General features: G+C 41.8%; 5 protein-coding genes across 6 annotated transcripts; 2 read left to right on the top strand and 3 right to left on the bottom strand.

Annotated features, from left to right (window-relative positions):
- Positions 1–201: 201 nt before the first annotated feature.
- Positions 202–1,841, top strand: LOC132795548 (26S proteasome regulatory subunit 6B). The gene is made up of 3 exons (XM_060806341.1): positions 202–381; positions 450–530; positions 591–1,841. Exons 1-3 carry the CDS (start codon positions 355–357, stop codon positions 1,710–1,712), a joined length of 1,230 nt encoding a protein of 409 aa, XP_060662324.1. The 5' UTR covers positions 202–354; the 3' UTR covers positions 1,713–1,841.
- Positions 1,842–3,098: 1,257 nt separating this feature from the next.
- LOC132795529 (signal recognition particle receptor subunit alpha homolog) lies at positions 3,099–5,362 on the bottom strand. The gene is made up of 3 exons (XM_060806296.1): positions 5,161–5,362; positions 4,431–5,096; positions 3,099–4,366 (listed from the first exon to the last, which is right to left on the bottom strand). The coding sequence occupies exons 1-3, from the start codon at positions 5,275–5,277 to the stop codon at positions 3,260–3,262; spliced, it is 1,890 nt and encodes a 629-aa protein (XP_060662279.1). The 5' UTR covers positions 5,278–5,362; the 3' UTR covers positions 3,099–3,259.
- Positions 5,363–5,932: 570 nt separating this feature from the next.
- LOC132795583 (protein transport protein Sec61 gamma-2 subunit) lies at positions 5,933–7,232 on the bottom strand. Its single transcript, XM_060806378.1, has 2 exons — positions 7,131–7,232; positions 5,933–6,525 (listed from the first exon to the last, which is right to left on the bottom strand). The coding sequence occupies exon 2, from the start codon at positions 6,485–6,487 to the stop codon at positions 6,281–6,283; it is 207 nt and encodes a 68-aa protein (XP_060662361.1). The 5' UTR covers positions 6,488–6,525; positions 7,131–7,232; the 3' UTR covers positions 5,933–6,280.
- Positions 7,233–7,477: 245 nt separating this feature from the next.
- On the top strand, positions 7,478–9,952 carry LOC132795561 (CCR4-NOT transcription complex subunit 9). 2 transcript variants are annotated; one of them, XM_060806355.1, is made up of 5 exons: positions 7,478–7,705; positions 8,394–8,475; positions 8,535–9,104; positions 9,162–9,253; positions 9,318–9,952. In XM_060806355.1, the coding sequence occupies exons 2-5, from the start codon at positions 8,413–8,415 to the stop codon at positions 9,502–9,504; spliced, it is 912 nt and encodes a 303-aa protein (XP_060662338.1). In that variant the 5' UTR covers positions 7,478–7,705; positions 8,394–8,412; the 3' UTR covers positions 9,505–9,952. The 2 variants fall into 2 exon arrangements, with proteins under 2 accessions (XP_060662338.1, XP_060662339.1); XM_060806356.1 differs by having other exon boundaries at positions 7,479–7,609.
- A 410-nt stretch (positions 9,953–10,362) lies between these two features.
- LOC132795558 (pyridoxal phosphate phosphatase PHOSPHO2) lies at positions 10,363–12,220 on the bottom strand. Its single transcript, XM_060806353.1, has one exon. The coding sequence runs from the start codon at positions 11,943–11,945 to the stop codon at positions 10,986–10,988; it is 960 nt and encodes a 319-aa protein (XP_060662336.1). The 5' UTR covers positions 11,946–12,220; the 3' UTR covers positions 10,363–10,985.
- Positions 12,221–12,610: the final 390 nt, after the last annotated feature.

The following is a 12,610-nucleotide window of genomic DNA, read 5'->3' as shown; positions in this document are numbered from 1 at the left end:
AGAACATAAGCAGTAAAACAATATCAATTTTATATTTCACAATTACCAATTATATGCGCGTAGCAATTAACATTTTATTCAAAACCAAAAAAACAAACAAACACTTGAAAGTGACACAAAAATATCGATAGCAGCAGTGTGACCAACACATTGATTGTACTACCATTTTGTGCAATTGCGTCGGCCACACCGAACTGTGGTCAGCTTGTTTTTGACGAGTCATTTGGATTTTCTGCTTGCTGCTTACAATTTATATTTTTTGTGATTATCATCGAACAAGCGACGGCGGCAATACAAACAAATTAATATTCAACTTTGCATTAAAATAAAGTGATAAAAAGAAAACAACACAACATGGACATGCTGCTGGCAGCCGAAAGGGTAAAATGCACCTTTCAATTTACGGCAAAAATAGCAAACGTTAATCGCCGAATTTTTTGTTGTTGCAGGATGATTTGGAACTGAAGCCAAAAGATGCGCACAGCTCGCTGGATGAACTGGACATGGATGATTTGTATGTGCGATACAAGGTAAGCGACTCTAGCTATAATATAATGTGAACCCAACATTAAACACTTGACTGCTTGTAGAAATTGCAAAAAACACTCGAGTTCATTGAGGTGCAAGAAGAGTACATCAAGGATGAGCAGCGCAATCTGAAAAAGGAGTATTTACATGCACAAGAGGAGGTGAAACGTATACAGTCTGTGCCCTTGGTGATTGGCCAGTTCCTCGAGGCTGTCGATCAGAACACTGGCATTGTTGGTTCCACCACCGGCTCCAATTACTATGTGCGCATCTTGTCCACCATTGATCGTGAGCTGCTGAAGCCATCAGCATCGGTGGCACTGCACAAGCATAGCAATGCCTTGGTCGATGTCTTGCCCCCAGAGGCAGATAGCTCCATTTCCATGCTACAGCCGGATGAGAAGCCCGATGTCAGTTATGCCGACATTGGTGGCATGGACATGCAAAAGCAGGAGATACGCGAGGCTGTTGAGCTGCCTCTGACCCACTTCGAGCTGTACAAACAGATTGGTATTGATCCTCCGCGCGGTGTGTTGATGTATGGTCCTCCCGGTTGCGGTAAAACGATGTTGGCCAAGGCTGTGGCACATCACACAACGGCATCCTTTATACGCGTCGTGGGATCCGAGTTTGTGCAGAAATATTTGGGCGAGGGACCACGCATGGTGCGTGATGTGTTCCGCCTGGCTAAGGAGAATGCGCCAGCGATCATATTCATCGATGAAATTGATGCCATTGCCACGAAACGTTTCGATGCTCAAACTGGCGCCGATCGTGAAGTGCAGCGCATTTTGCTGGAGCTGCTCAATCAAATGGATGGCTTCGATCAGACGACCAATGTGAAGGTCATCATGGCCACCAATCGTGCCGACACTTTGGATCCCGCTCTCCTGCGTCCCGGTCGCTTGGATCGTAAAATTGAATTCCCACTGCCGGATCGCAGACAGAAACGTCTTGTGTTCTCGACCATCACATCGAAGATGAACCTCAGCGAGGATGTTGATTTGGAGGAGTTTGTGGCGCGACCCGATAAGATTTCGGGTGCGGATATCAATGCCATTTGCCAGGAGGCGGGCATGCATGCTGTGCGTGAGAATCGTTACATTGTCCTGGCCAAGGACTTTGAGAAGGGCTACAAGAACAACATCAAGAAGGACGAACAGGAGCACGAGTTCTACAAATAGAGCGGACCGATTAGCATTACACTTTTCTTTCCCTTCCCCCCCCATTCTCCCCCTCATCCCGTTGGTAAACTTAATGCTACGACTAATAACAAAATAAAAAACAAATATATATATTATATCCTTTATAAAGGCGAAGTGTTTATACTCTTTGGGTATTCAGTTTGTGGGTTCTTTGTCTTGTCTCGATCATTAACTATTAACTCATTATCACAATGGTACGAACTGGAAGGCTGAAATTGTAACATACGACATTGGATTGTAATGATAACAAATTTGAATATTTCAAAAGTTATAAATATGCCGAAAATATTAATTTGTGGTTTTAAATTGAATAAGAATTTGGTTCAACTTCCATATGTGTTAATTATTTCGTTCATGAGTCAGCACAAATAATTGTATAGTAGTCTGTCTGTCTGTCCGTCGGTCTGAATGAACACCTAGATCTCAGAGACTATAAGAGATAGAGCTATACTTTTTTTTCAACAGCATTTATGTAAACAGTCAAATCAAGTTTGCTTCAATTTTGACACGTCCACTTTCGCCCCCGCAAATCGACCAAAATCGAAAAGCAAGCGCAAATTTTTAAGCTACATTCGTGATGTTTGGTACATTTACTAATAATTCTTGTAGAAGTTATTTAAGAAATGCTTTTGTATGGGGAAAAAACGCCTGCTTACAGGGATCTTAGTTGCTTTAGCTGACAATCTGGTATATTTTGCACTCTATGGTGTATATACCATTTTGAATGTAGTAGTGTATCAATATACCAAATGTAGTCTTTGGTACATTTTAGTATTTTTTAGGTATGTTAATTTGGCATGTTTGGAATGTGGCAGTATATTTTCACCATTTTGTGGTATATTATTTTGGTATAATTTGAATGTAGCAATGCTGTATCAATATACCAAATACATCATCCAGTATATTTTAGTATTCTTATGGTATATTATTTTGGTATATTTTAACATGAATACCGCACTGTTTTAAATTTATTTAAAATGTGTCGCGGGTATCTCACAGCCGAGCACACTCGACTGTAGCTTTCTTACTTGGTTTTTTGTTATATTTACTTTTTATCAATAATTTTGCATAGTAAACAAAAAGATTGAACATAAGTGAATGAATATGTTTTATGAGAAATTAAATTGAAATACTGCGTTTTAAGAAATTCAGCACCTCTCTTAGTTTGGCCAGTATAACGATTTAAAGTTGTCTGTTGGTGGTGCTTGAAATAAGCTGTGATTCACTGAACATCAGTTATATATCTATGTTCAACATAAGTACAATATAATATACTTGCCTAGAAAGAAGTGTGCTGTTCCGTCAGCTTGTTTCACCCAATTTACAGCTTTTTCAATCGATATATATATATATGCATAATATATATTATATTCAACAATAGAGTGTAAAAAGTACATTTTATTAGCCGGTCACATCCAATAATCGAAGCGCTAATCGCAAAACTAATTTAGAGCACTAGCATAAAGGTTCGTTCCTGATCCTGTGTCGTCTTGTCTTCGTCTCCTTCTCCGTTTCATCTCGCCTGCTTACTTCATTAGCGAACTGACGACGGCATTCACATTGATGGCCTTGAGGTCCGCATACGTTTGTCCGGTGCCCACAAACACAATTGGCTGCCCGGTGATGTAAGTCATGGAGATGGCGGCGCCAACTTTATCATCGATCGTATCGAATTTGGTGAGGACGATGCCATCGATGATGTGGGGATTCTCATGCGATGAATAATCCGCCAGCGATTGATTGAACTTGACCAGCTGATCGACAGCCTCATTGCCCACCAAAGCCTCGCCGACAAACAGCACCAGATCCGGATTGTTGACCTTGATCAACTTTGAGAGCGAACGCATCAGCGGCTCGTTGTCCTGCATGCGTCCCGCTGTGTCAACCAGAACCACATCGACCTTGGTGTCGTGGGCAAACTTAATCGCTTCCATCGCAATGCCAGCGGCATCCTTGCCATAGCCCTTCTCATACAGCTGGACCATCTGACGATTCTGATGCTTCGCAGGCGGGTGCAAGGCATTCAAGTGTCGCGTATGCGTGCGCAATTGTTCCACGGCACCGGCGCGGAATGTGTCGCAGGCGGCGATCAGGACATTGAAATCGTTCTCGATGAGCCAGAAGCAAATCTTGGCCAGATTCGTTGACTTGCCCACACCATTGACACCACAAAAGATGATCGTATAGGGGCGTCCGTTGCGCTTCGATTCCAACGCATCGCGAATGATGTCAATGCGTCGCTTAGGCGACAAAATGCGCACCAACGATTGCGTCAAAGCGTCGCGCACCTGGCTGGCAATGCTATCGAAGGTGCCCAACTGTTTGCCCTCCAGCGAGGTGGCCACCGAGTCGCACAGTTTCGCCGCAATCTCTGAGGCCACATTCTTTGAGATAAGATGATCACGCATCTTTTCCAGCGCCGGCTGCAATTCCTGTCGTGTCATCGTCTTGGCACCCACAATTCCCTTGAAGTAGGAAAGCAGACCCGAGGAACTTTTGGGCTTGCGTTGCGTTGGCGCCGCCTGACGACGCTGTTGCTGCTGCTCCTCGTAGTCATCGACATCGCTCTCATCGCTTGCCGAATCGCTCTGCTCATCCAGATCGGGGATTTGACCCTGCATCGTGCCGACCAGCTACACATAAAACGATACAATTTAGTTCAGTAAGCTGCAAATTGTTTTGCCTTGCTGCTCTCACCTCATTGTGGATGCTTGGCACTTGCACTTGATCCTCGGGCGCATCCTTGGAGCGATCAAGCAGCACTGCGTCCTTGGAATTACCGCCCAGATCCCAAACACGCGGCTTTTTGCCCGCCTTCTCGCTCTGCGTCGACTGCTGTGCTTTGCTCGCACGCGACTCTTGCGCCGCCTTCTTGGTGGGCGTGAGTTTCTCGCGCAGCTTGCGGCGATTCTCCTGGATAATGTCTTCGTTGCTGCGCGGTGAGCCTGCTGTTGATGATGGCGGACTTTCCTGTATGTTGACGCGCTTCTCGCTCGCCGCTGTCGTCGCCGACGACGACGACTTCTTGGGGTCCTCTATCATGGAGGCAACTGTTTTCTTGGACTTTTGGGATTCGTTGTAGGAGCGCATCGCTTTGGGTGCTTTGCCCTGCTTGGCTGAGGCCTCTTCGGCCGCACTCAGCACGCTGCGAAATTCCTGCTCAAAGTCATAGTCGTTGCCCAGTGCAATCTCGGAGAATTTCTCTTTGAACGCCAGCTGCATCTCTGAAAGAAAGTTGTCCAAATAGTTGAGTTTGATGACCTTTTGGAAAACGGCCGCGTAAACCAAATCGAGTTCATTGTCCAGCTTAAATTGCACGGCCAGATGATCCTCCTCAAAGTACTTGGACTCTGTATTACGTTCCTAACAAAAGAAAACATCATTTATTAACAACAATAACAATAACAACAAATGAAGTTTTACTTGCCTCCAAGATGACGCCACGTATCAGGCTGTTAATGCACGACGAGTAATTCTGCCCGGACTCATTTGAGTTCCACAGCACGACACCGCCTTTCGTGAAGACCACCACAAAGTCCAACATTTTAATAACCAACTAAATAACTAACAACGACACGGCCACAATATTCAACAAAAATAATACGTTCCACGTCACGCGCAGCGTGACCGCACTTCAATACACTTGAAATATATGCATGGTGATGCTAAGAATATACTAGAGTATCAGAAGCAACAATTTTGCCGCAAAGTGAGAGACAATTTTTATATTTTATTTCCATTTATTTTCTTACCTGTATTCCAATTTTCTTAGTTGAGCGATTTAGTAATGGATATCTGCATAAATAAATGAACTTTTCTTTCATATTTCTCTTTTACACGTACCAAATATTTATAGCTATCGATCGAAAATATACCAAGCTGCAGTTGATCCAATGAAAACGTAAACTGTTTGAAATAAATTATTATTTGTTAACTGCCTTTCTATTTAAATAATGGGCAATATATATTATTAAAAATGTACATAAACAAATTAACTTTTCTGTCATGTTTGTGTGCCAGATATTCCACAATGTTCATAGCTATCGAGAATTGATCGATACAAATCGCAAGCTGCAGTTAATCGGCAGAATACGCTACACTGAGCGAAATGCGTTTGAAAAACAAAAACTGTAATAATTCCCAACTGAAATATATATTCATTAACTCAACCAATTGGACTCATTGCATTCATTCAATAATTTCAATCGTTTTCTCGGTTTTTATTATGACAGCTTAATAACTAACGTTCATGTTGTGTGTGAATGGAATTCTCGACATTATTGCAATACATTTCACAAATACATGAAAATTTTGTTACAAAAACAAATGGACATTCGTTGAATGTACATAATGAATGGGGGGAGGTTAACTATACAAAAAAAAATGTGTATAATCTATATAATGTCGTTGTTGTTGCATCGGCGCGAAAGAAAACATTTTTGAAATATACTAGGCATTAAAATGATGATTATTATTATAATTATTGTTCTTCCAGTTCTGCGCCTACTGCCACATATATATAGATATATATATTGTTGATCTCGGCTTTACGATCCCACAATGATGTTGTTGATGGGAATGTGTATCAGCTTGACGAAGAATCCAATGAAGCCCATGATGCAGAAACCAATCGCCGTGGCAATAGCAATCTTTTGGAACTCCTTGCGGTCTGGCTTCGTGCAACGTTTGACCAGACGAATCGAATCCTTGGCAAACAGGCGACCAGGTTCAGCGAATTTAACAACTTTGTCCATAGTTCTTTTGTTGATTTATGTGATCAAGAGTTGATGAGCTGCAAATACAAAAGGATAAACATTCAGTTTTCGTACTTCAACAGTTACATATGTATGTATGTCGGTTAAAAACAAAAAAATAGGATCGACCTGCCACTTTCATACGCTTATATGTAGGTTAAACACGAAAAAAAAAATAGAATCGACCTGCCACCACTTTCACAAACAAAACACGACGACGGCATCGGCAACGTCACGACGTCGACGACGCTGCCACGTCGCCAAAAGAAACGAAGTCAACGTCATAGGTGAAATTTCGCTTGACACGAAGCCGACAGCTAAATGATAAATACAACTCTTAAAACCAAGCTTAAACCTTAATTAACTGTCTTTTGCTATCAAATTCTTTTAATTAATTAAATTAAGATTTCTTTTGCGGCGTCGACAGCTACGCATGCAAAAACATTGCACTTGTTGCAGCCTTTATATAAATTTCAAGAACTTTTAACGTGCAGTTATTATTTGTTCAGTAAAAGTAAACACACATTAATTTTGTATTTGTAAATATCAGCCGAACTTTTAAGTGATTTACTAAACTATTATTTGTTTTAGGCGAGTAGCACACACAGTAAATTAAAATCCAAGCACACGCACGTCCACTTACTTTGAAAATTTCCACACGAATGATTGTTCGTGCAATATCGTGCTGGCTGCTACAACACGAATTTGTTTTGACAACTGTCCACGTCAAAATGTCAAAGCGGCAGTGTTGCATGTCGCGCGGTGTGACCGAAGGCGTTTATGCAAGTGTCAGTTGTCATGACTTTTGATATGTATTCAAGTTAAAAGTGCACTAAATTTCAAGTTGTTTATCAAACGCATATACAATTATTAAATGCTGTATGCAAATGTATATTCGTGTAATTTAAATAAACATATATTTGATTGAGGTGACTGATATATGACAACGACTATGATGTGGTCACACTGCGCGAAGTTCATGCAAAACAGCTGATTGGCATTGCTCTAGGCCGACATCTTAGTTTTCGGTCGGCATTTTGCTGCTTGTCAGTGTTTTTCTTTTATTGTGATAATTGCAAATTTGCAATACGAATATTTTTCCCGGCGATTAATACATATATTGTAAGACGGTGTTTTTTGTTTAACTTACATGCAATTTTCACTTGCACGCCACGCAAACGAAAAAGAATATTCCAGATAGGCGCAAAAACTTTTACGGTACATTTCACAAAAAAGTTGTAACGTTGTAGTTGTTTTCATTTGTGTGTTGTGCTTTTGTTTCTTATACCCGCTACCCACAGTGTAGAGGGGTATATAACTTTGTGCCCATGAGAAATGTGTGTAACAGGCAAAAGTAGCTATCTCCGACGCTATAAAGTATTTATTTTCGTAATCGGCGACAACAACAGAGACGATAAGCAAATATTCGTCTTACTGTCCGTATGAACACCTAAATCCTATAGGCTATCATAATAGAGATACAATTGTTTTGTACAACATTGATATTGTTGCATGCATATTTACCACGCCCACTTCTGCCCAAGAAAACCAAACAAAACGAATAGCAAGTGCACTTTTAAAGCTCTAGCTGCGATTTTTGGCACACACAATAAAAACCACAGTCTTTATGATTTCTAAATTTGGTTGTGATCAGATAAAAAAGAAACTTAAAAAGTTATTCATGACCAAAGCTGACTGTAGTTGTCGGGTTGCTTTGGTTGAAAATCTCGCATATTTTCTATTCTATGGTATATTTTAAAAGTCGTAGTATATGGTTATACGAAATATACATTTTTGCTATATAATAAATTTATATGGGTTTGGTATAATTTAACTATAATATCGCACTCTTTTGCTTTGAGTGAATATCTTACACTCGACTGAAGTTTTCTTATTTGTTTTATAGGCACAACGAAGCTTACGAGATGAGTGCACAGCCGAGTCCCTGCATGAATCCCCAGCAACAACAGCCTACCGAGCAGGAAAAGGTAAACAGAATGATTTTCTGTCAGTGTGTATACATATATTTATATATTGTTCTCGGTAGGTTTATCAATGGATAAACGAGTTGGCGCATCCGGATACAAGAGAGACGGCCTTGCTGGAGCTGAGCAAGAAGCGTGAAACGGACTTGGCACCGATGCTGTGGAACAGTTTTGGCACCACTTGCGCCCTGCTTCAAGAAATTGTCAACATCTATCCATCGATAATGCCACCGACACTGACGGCGCATCAATCGAATCGAGTGTGCAATGCGTTGGCGTTGCTGCAGTGCGTCGCCTCGCATCCGGAGACGCGAACAGCGTTCTTGCAGGCGCAAATCCCATTGTATTTGTATCCATTTCTCTCGACCATTTCGAAGACGCGGCCCTTTGAATATCTGCGCTTGACCAGCTTGGGTGTGATTGGTGCGCTGGTGAAAACGGATGAGCAGGAGGTGATTACGTTTCTGCTGACCACCGAAATTGTGCCACTGTGTTTGACCATTATGGACAGCGGTTCGGAGCTGAGCAAAACCGTCGCCACGTTCATCATTCAAAAGATCTTGTTGGACGAATCGGGATTGTCGTACATTTGTCAAACCTATGAGCGTTTCTCTCATGTGGCCATTACGCTGGTAAGTTGCGTCCGCTTTGTAATTGTTCTCACTTCATTTCGCTATATTTTGCTTTAGGGTAAAATGGTTATACAACTGGCTAAAGATCCTTGTGCGCGCCTCTTGAAACATGTTGTACGTTGCTATCTTCGACTCTCTGACAACACACGGTGAGTAATTACATCTCTTTCGCACAAACTGGCATATCATGCTGTCCCTTTCTATTGTATGCAGTGCCCGCAAAGCACTTGGCCAATGTCTGCCCGATCAGCTGCGCGATGGCACATTCACACAGTGCCTGCAAGATGACAAATCCACTAAGCAATGGCTGCAGATGCTCATCAAGAATCTAGAGTTGGGCGCCGCACAGCCGCCAGGCGCTGATCCCCGTCAAATTGGCATGTCCCCACTGGGCTCCTAGACTGTACATATGTATATCATCATCAACATCCCAAACAAGAGAGAGAGATAAAGTGAGAGAGAGAGAAAGAGAGTTGAGAGTATATCTCAACCCCAAATACACTACTTATTACTGCCCAGACTCTATCTAAACAAAACAAAAAAACCAAAACACATACTAGCAGTTAAGCATTGTTTGGTTAATTATTAAGTGTCCTCCACCCCAAGCCCTGCCCTGCGTCCGCACTGCTGCTGCGATAGTTAATAAATTATATTATGATCTTAGGTTCTAAGAACTTTGTTAATTCGAATAGAGCTTTGCATATATAACAAATTCATACAAAACAAACAAACAAACAAAACACTAAAATACTATCGAAACAATACTGTTGCTCTTTCCAAATACCATTTACAAGTCCTTAGCTGTAATTACACCTAATTACAATATAAATATATTAATGTATATTAACTGATTACAACATGTATACATTTAAATCAAATAAAAAACAAATTTGTCGATTGTGAAAAGAAAGAAAGAGACAACAACAAGAAATGACCTTGCCCTTGCTGTCGTTGGGCACAACTACTCATAGATGGCGCCAGTTGCAAGTGCGCCTATAGATGGCGCATGTAGCACATTTGACTGACTGGCACTGTAGATGGCGCCAGCGTGGCGAACGTTACTTGCTGCGCATTTAAACAAAAAAAATTTGTTAATTGGACTTTTGTGTACTCTTGAAACTTGTTTGTTTATGCATCTGAAAAGCGTGCAATTTGCACTAGATCTGTTGCCTGTCAACCGTCTGACAAATGGCCTTAGTTTAAATTCGTTCAAAAATCAAATGCTATATAGCTGTGATTTTCAATTGCAACGTTCAAAACACATATTTATTATGGACACACATAATACACATGTATATATACACATATACAAACAATACAGATATATAATATATATAATTAATGACAACATCACAAGTACACATTTAATAAAGATTCTACATAGCAACAGCTGCGACCACAAAAAAATTGACGACGCACCACAAAAATTGGGGAGCAAGGGGAATTCCCCCCTCCCATTACAATTGGAATTATTCAGCTTTACAGTGTGTGTGTGTGTGTGTGTGTGTGTGTGTGTGTGGGTGCAGGATAATCTATGTATGAATGTATGCGTAAATTACTCGTATATGTCTAGGTTGAATACAATATATGCAGTTTTCTTTTTTCTTTTTACTTTTATAGTACAAACATTGATCACATCAAGGTTTTCAATTTCACTTGCGTATTATTAGCGTAATTATTATTATTATTATAATGTGATTCTTTTGCCGCCCCACCGAGAAACACGGCCACGCCTTCAAATGGACAGCAGCATGACGAGAGGGGTTGGATGGTGGGGAGGTAGAAGGATCACATTTTGTGTATTATGCACATACTATATACATACTTTTTTCTCATTTCGTATAACTAACTTTCGTGTGTGTGTAAATCGACAAAATTACTTTACTGCTGCTGCTGCTGCTGTTGTTGTTGCTGTGGCGCAGCTGCTCCGTCTATGGCCGAGGCACGACGTGCCAGCTCCGCCTGCGACTGCAAAGGTCCTTGCAACTGTGGCAAGGCGCACAGCTGATCGAGGAGCTCAAAGCCGCTGCGCCAAATCAAGAGATTCGCACGCAATTTCAATTTATTGCGATTCTTAATCAAATGCCGTTCCATGGCGAATCCTTGACGGGCGCAGGCAAAATCGCAGGCACGCTGCCGCAACACGGGACAAATATCATTGTTGCCATCGCCCACATAGAAGACGTGATCGTAGCGGATATTGAAACGCAAATCGCGTTCAATGACAAAATGCTCCAGCACACGTCCTTTGCACAAATTGCTGGCGCTGAGCTTGCAATCGGTTTGCTGATGATGCGGACGGACTTGCAGCTGTCCGTTGTCATCGAAATGGGCGGGATTGGTGAAGATGCCGTCGAAGCAATCGCATAGATTGTGCGCCCGCAGCCATTCCTCAATGAAAACGCTATTCGAATCGCTAATGATGATCAAATCAAAATTGAGACGCTTCTTCAAATGCTTGATGAGACGCACAAAGCCGGGCACTTCGGGTATGCAGCGTATGGTGTCGCGTATACGCGATTCGGCCACTTGTTGCACGTGCAGCAGGCGAAACACCTCGGACATGTATTCGGTCCAGCAATCGTTCTCCATCAGCTCGTTGAGCAGCGTCGAGCTAATCAGTTCGTTGGGCAGCAAATCTCTGACCACAGTGTCTGTGTTTTGCGACACAATTGTGTGATCGAAATCAAAGGCGGCCAAACGACGACGCTGCTGCTTCCCAAGGCCACCACCACCACCACCACCAGTAGAGTGGGTGGCGTTGGCGGTGCCGCAGGCGTTGGCAGAGGGGGAGGGGGCGGGAAGGTTCGCTGCAATTGCGTTGGCGTCGCTGGAGGACATCTTTAAATTTTTGTTGTTTTATTTTTTTTTTTGTTGGTTGTTGGACTGTTGCTGACTTTGGCACTGCTGCAAAGCACAACACTTTAAAAATAACAAACAAATTCTCAACTGCTTGGCAGTCGCCTGCAGTTGCAATTAATATTTGGCTTTTCTCTGTATGCGTTTTCCAGGCGTAGGCTTGCGCTTTTGCAGCAACTTTATGCGCGACGGCAGCGTTGCCATCCGTTAGGCTGCTCAACTCAACTAACTGACAGTCGCTGACCGTCTGACAGTCTGGCAAGGGGTAAAGGACTAGAGATGGAGCAAACTTGATAGTTGGCGCCATCGATACCGGACGATTGTGTTTTTTTGTATGCCATCGATAGTTGTCATCAGTATCGTTTACTATGTCTATTTATAAAAATAATCTGTAGATTTTATAAAAATATTTTTTTGGTCATTCTTAGCAGTAAAAGTTCTTTACGTTCTGAGCTTTACTTTCAGAAGCTAACATTCAAAAAATTTTACTCAAGTCCCAAATGATATAGACAAAAGCAGTGTTATAAAACCATGAAACAATTATAAAAGCCTGTGAATTCAAAACGGACGAATATTAGTTGTTTTGCATAAATTCAATGTAATATCGGTGGTGAAGAGGCTCCATTCCGAGAAAGTACTTGACCATT

The sequence above is a fragment of the Drosophila nasuta genome, chromosome X (genome assembly GCF_023558535.2).
Source record: "Drosophila nasuta strain 15112-1781.00 chromosome X, ASM2355853v1, whole genome shotgun sequence".
Taxonomy (NCBI): Eukaryota; Metazoa; Arthropoda; class Insecta; order Diptera; family Drosophilidae; genus Drosophila; species Drosophila nasuta.
Note: the sequence above shows the minus strand (reverse complement) of the source record. Positions and strands in the feature narration are given on the sequence as shown.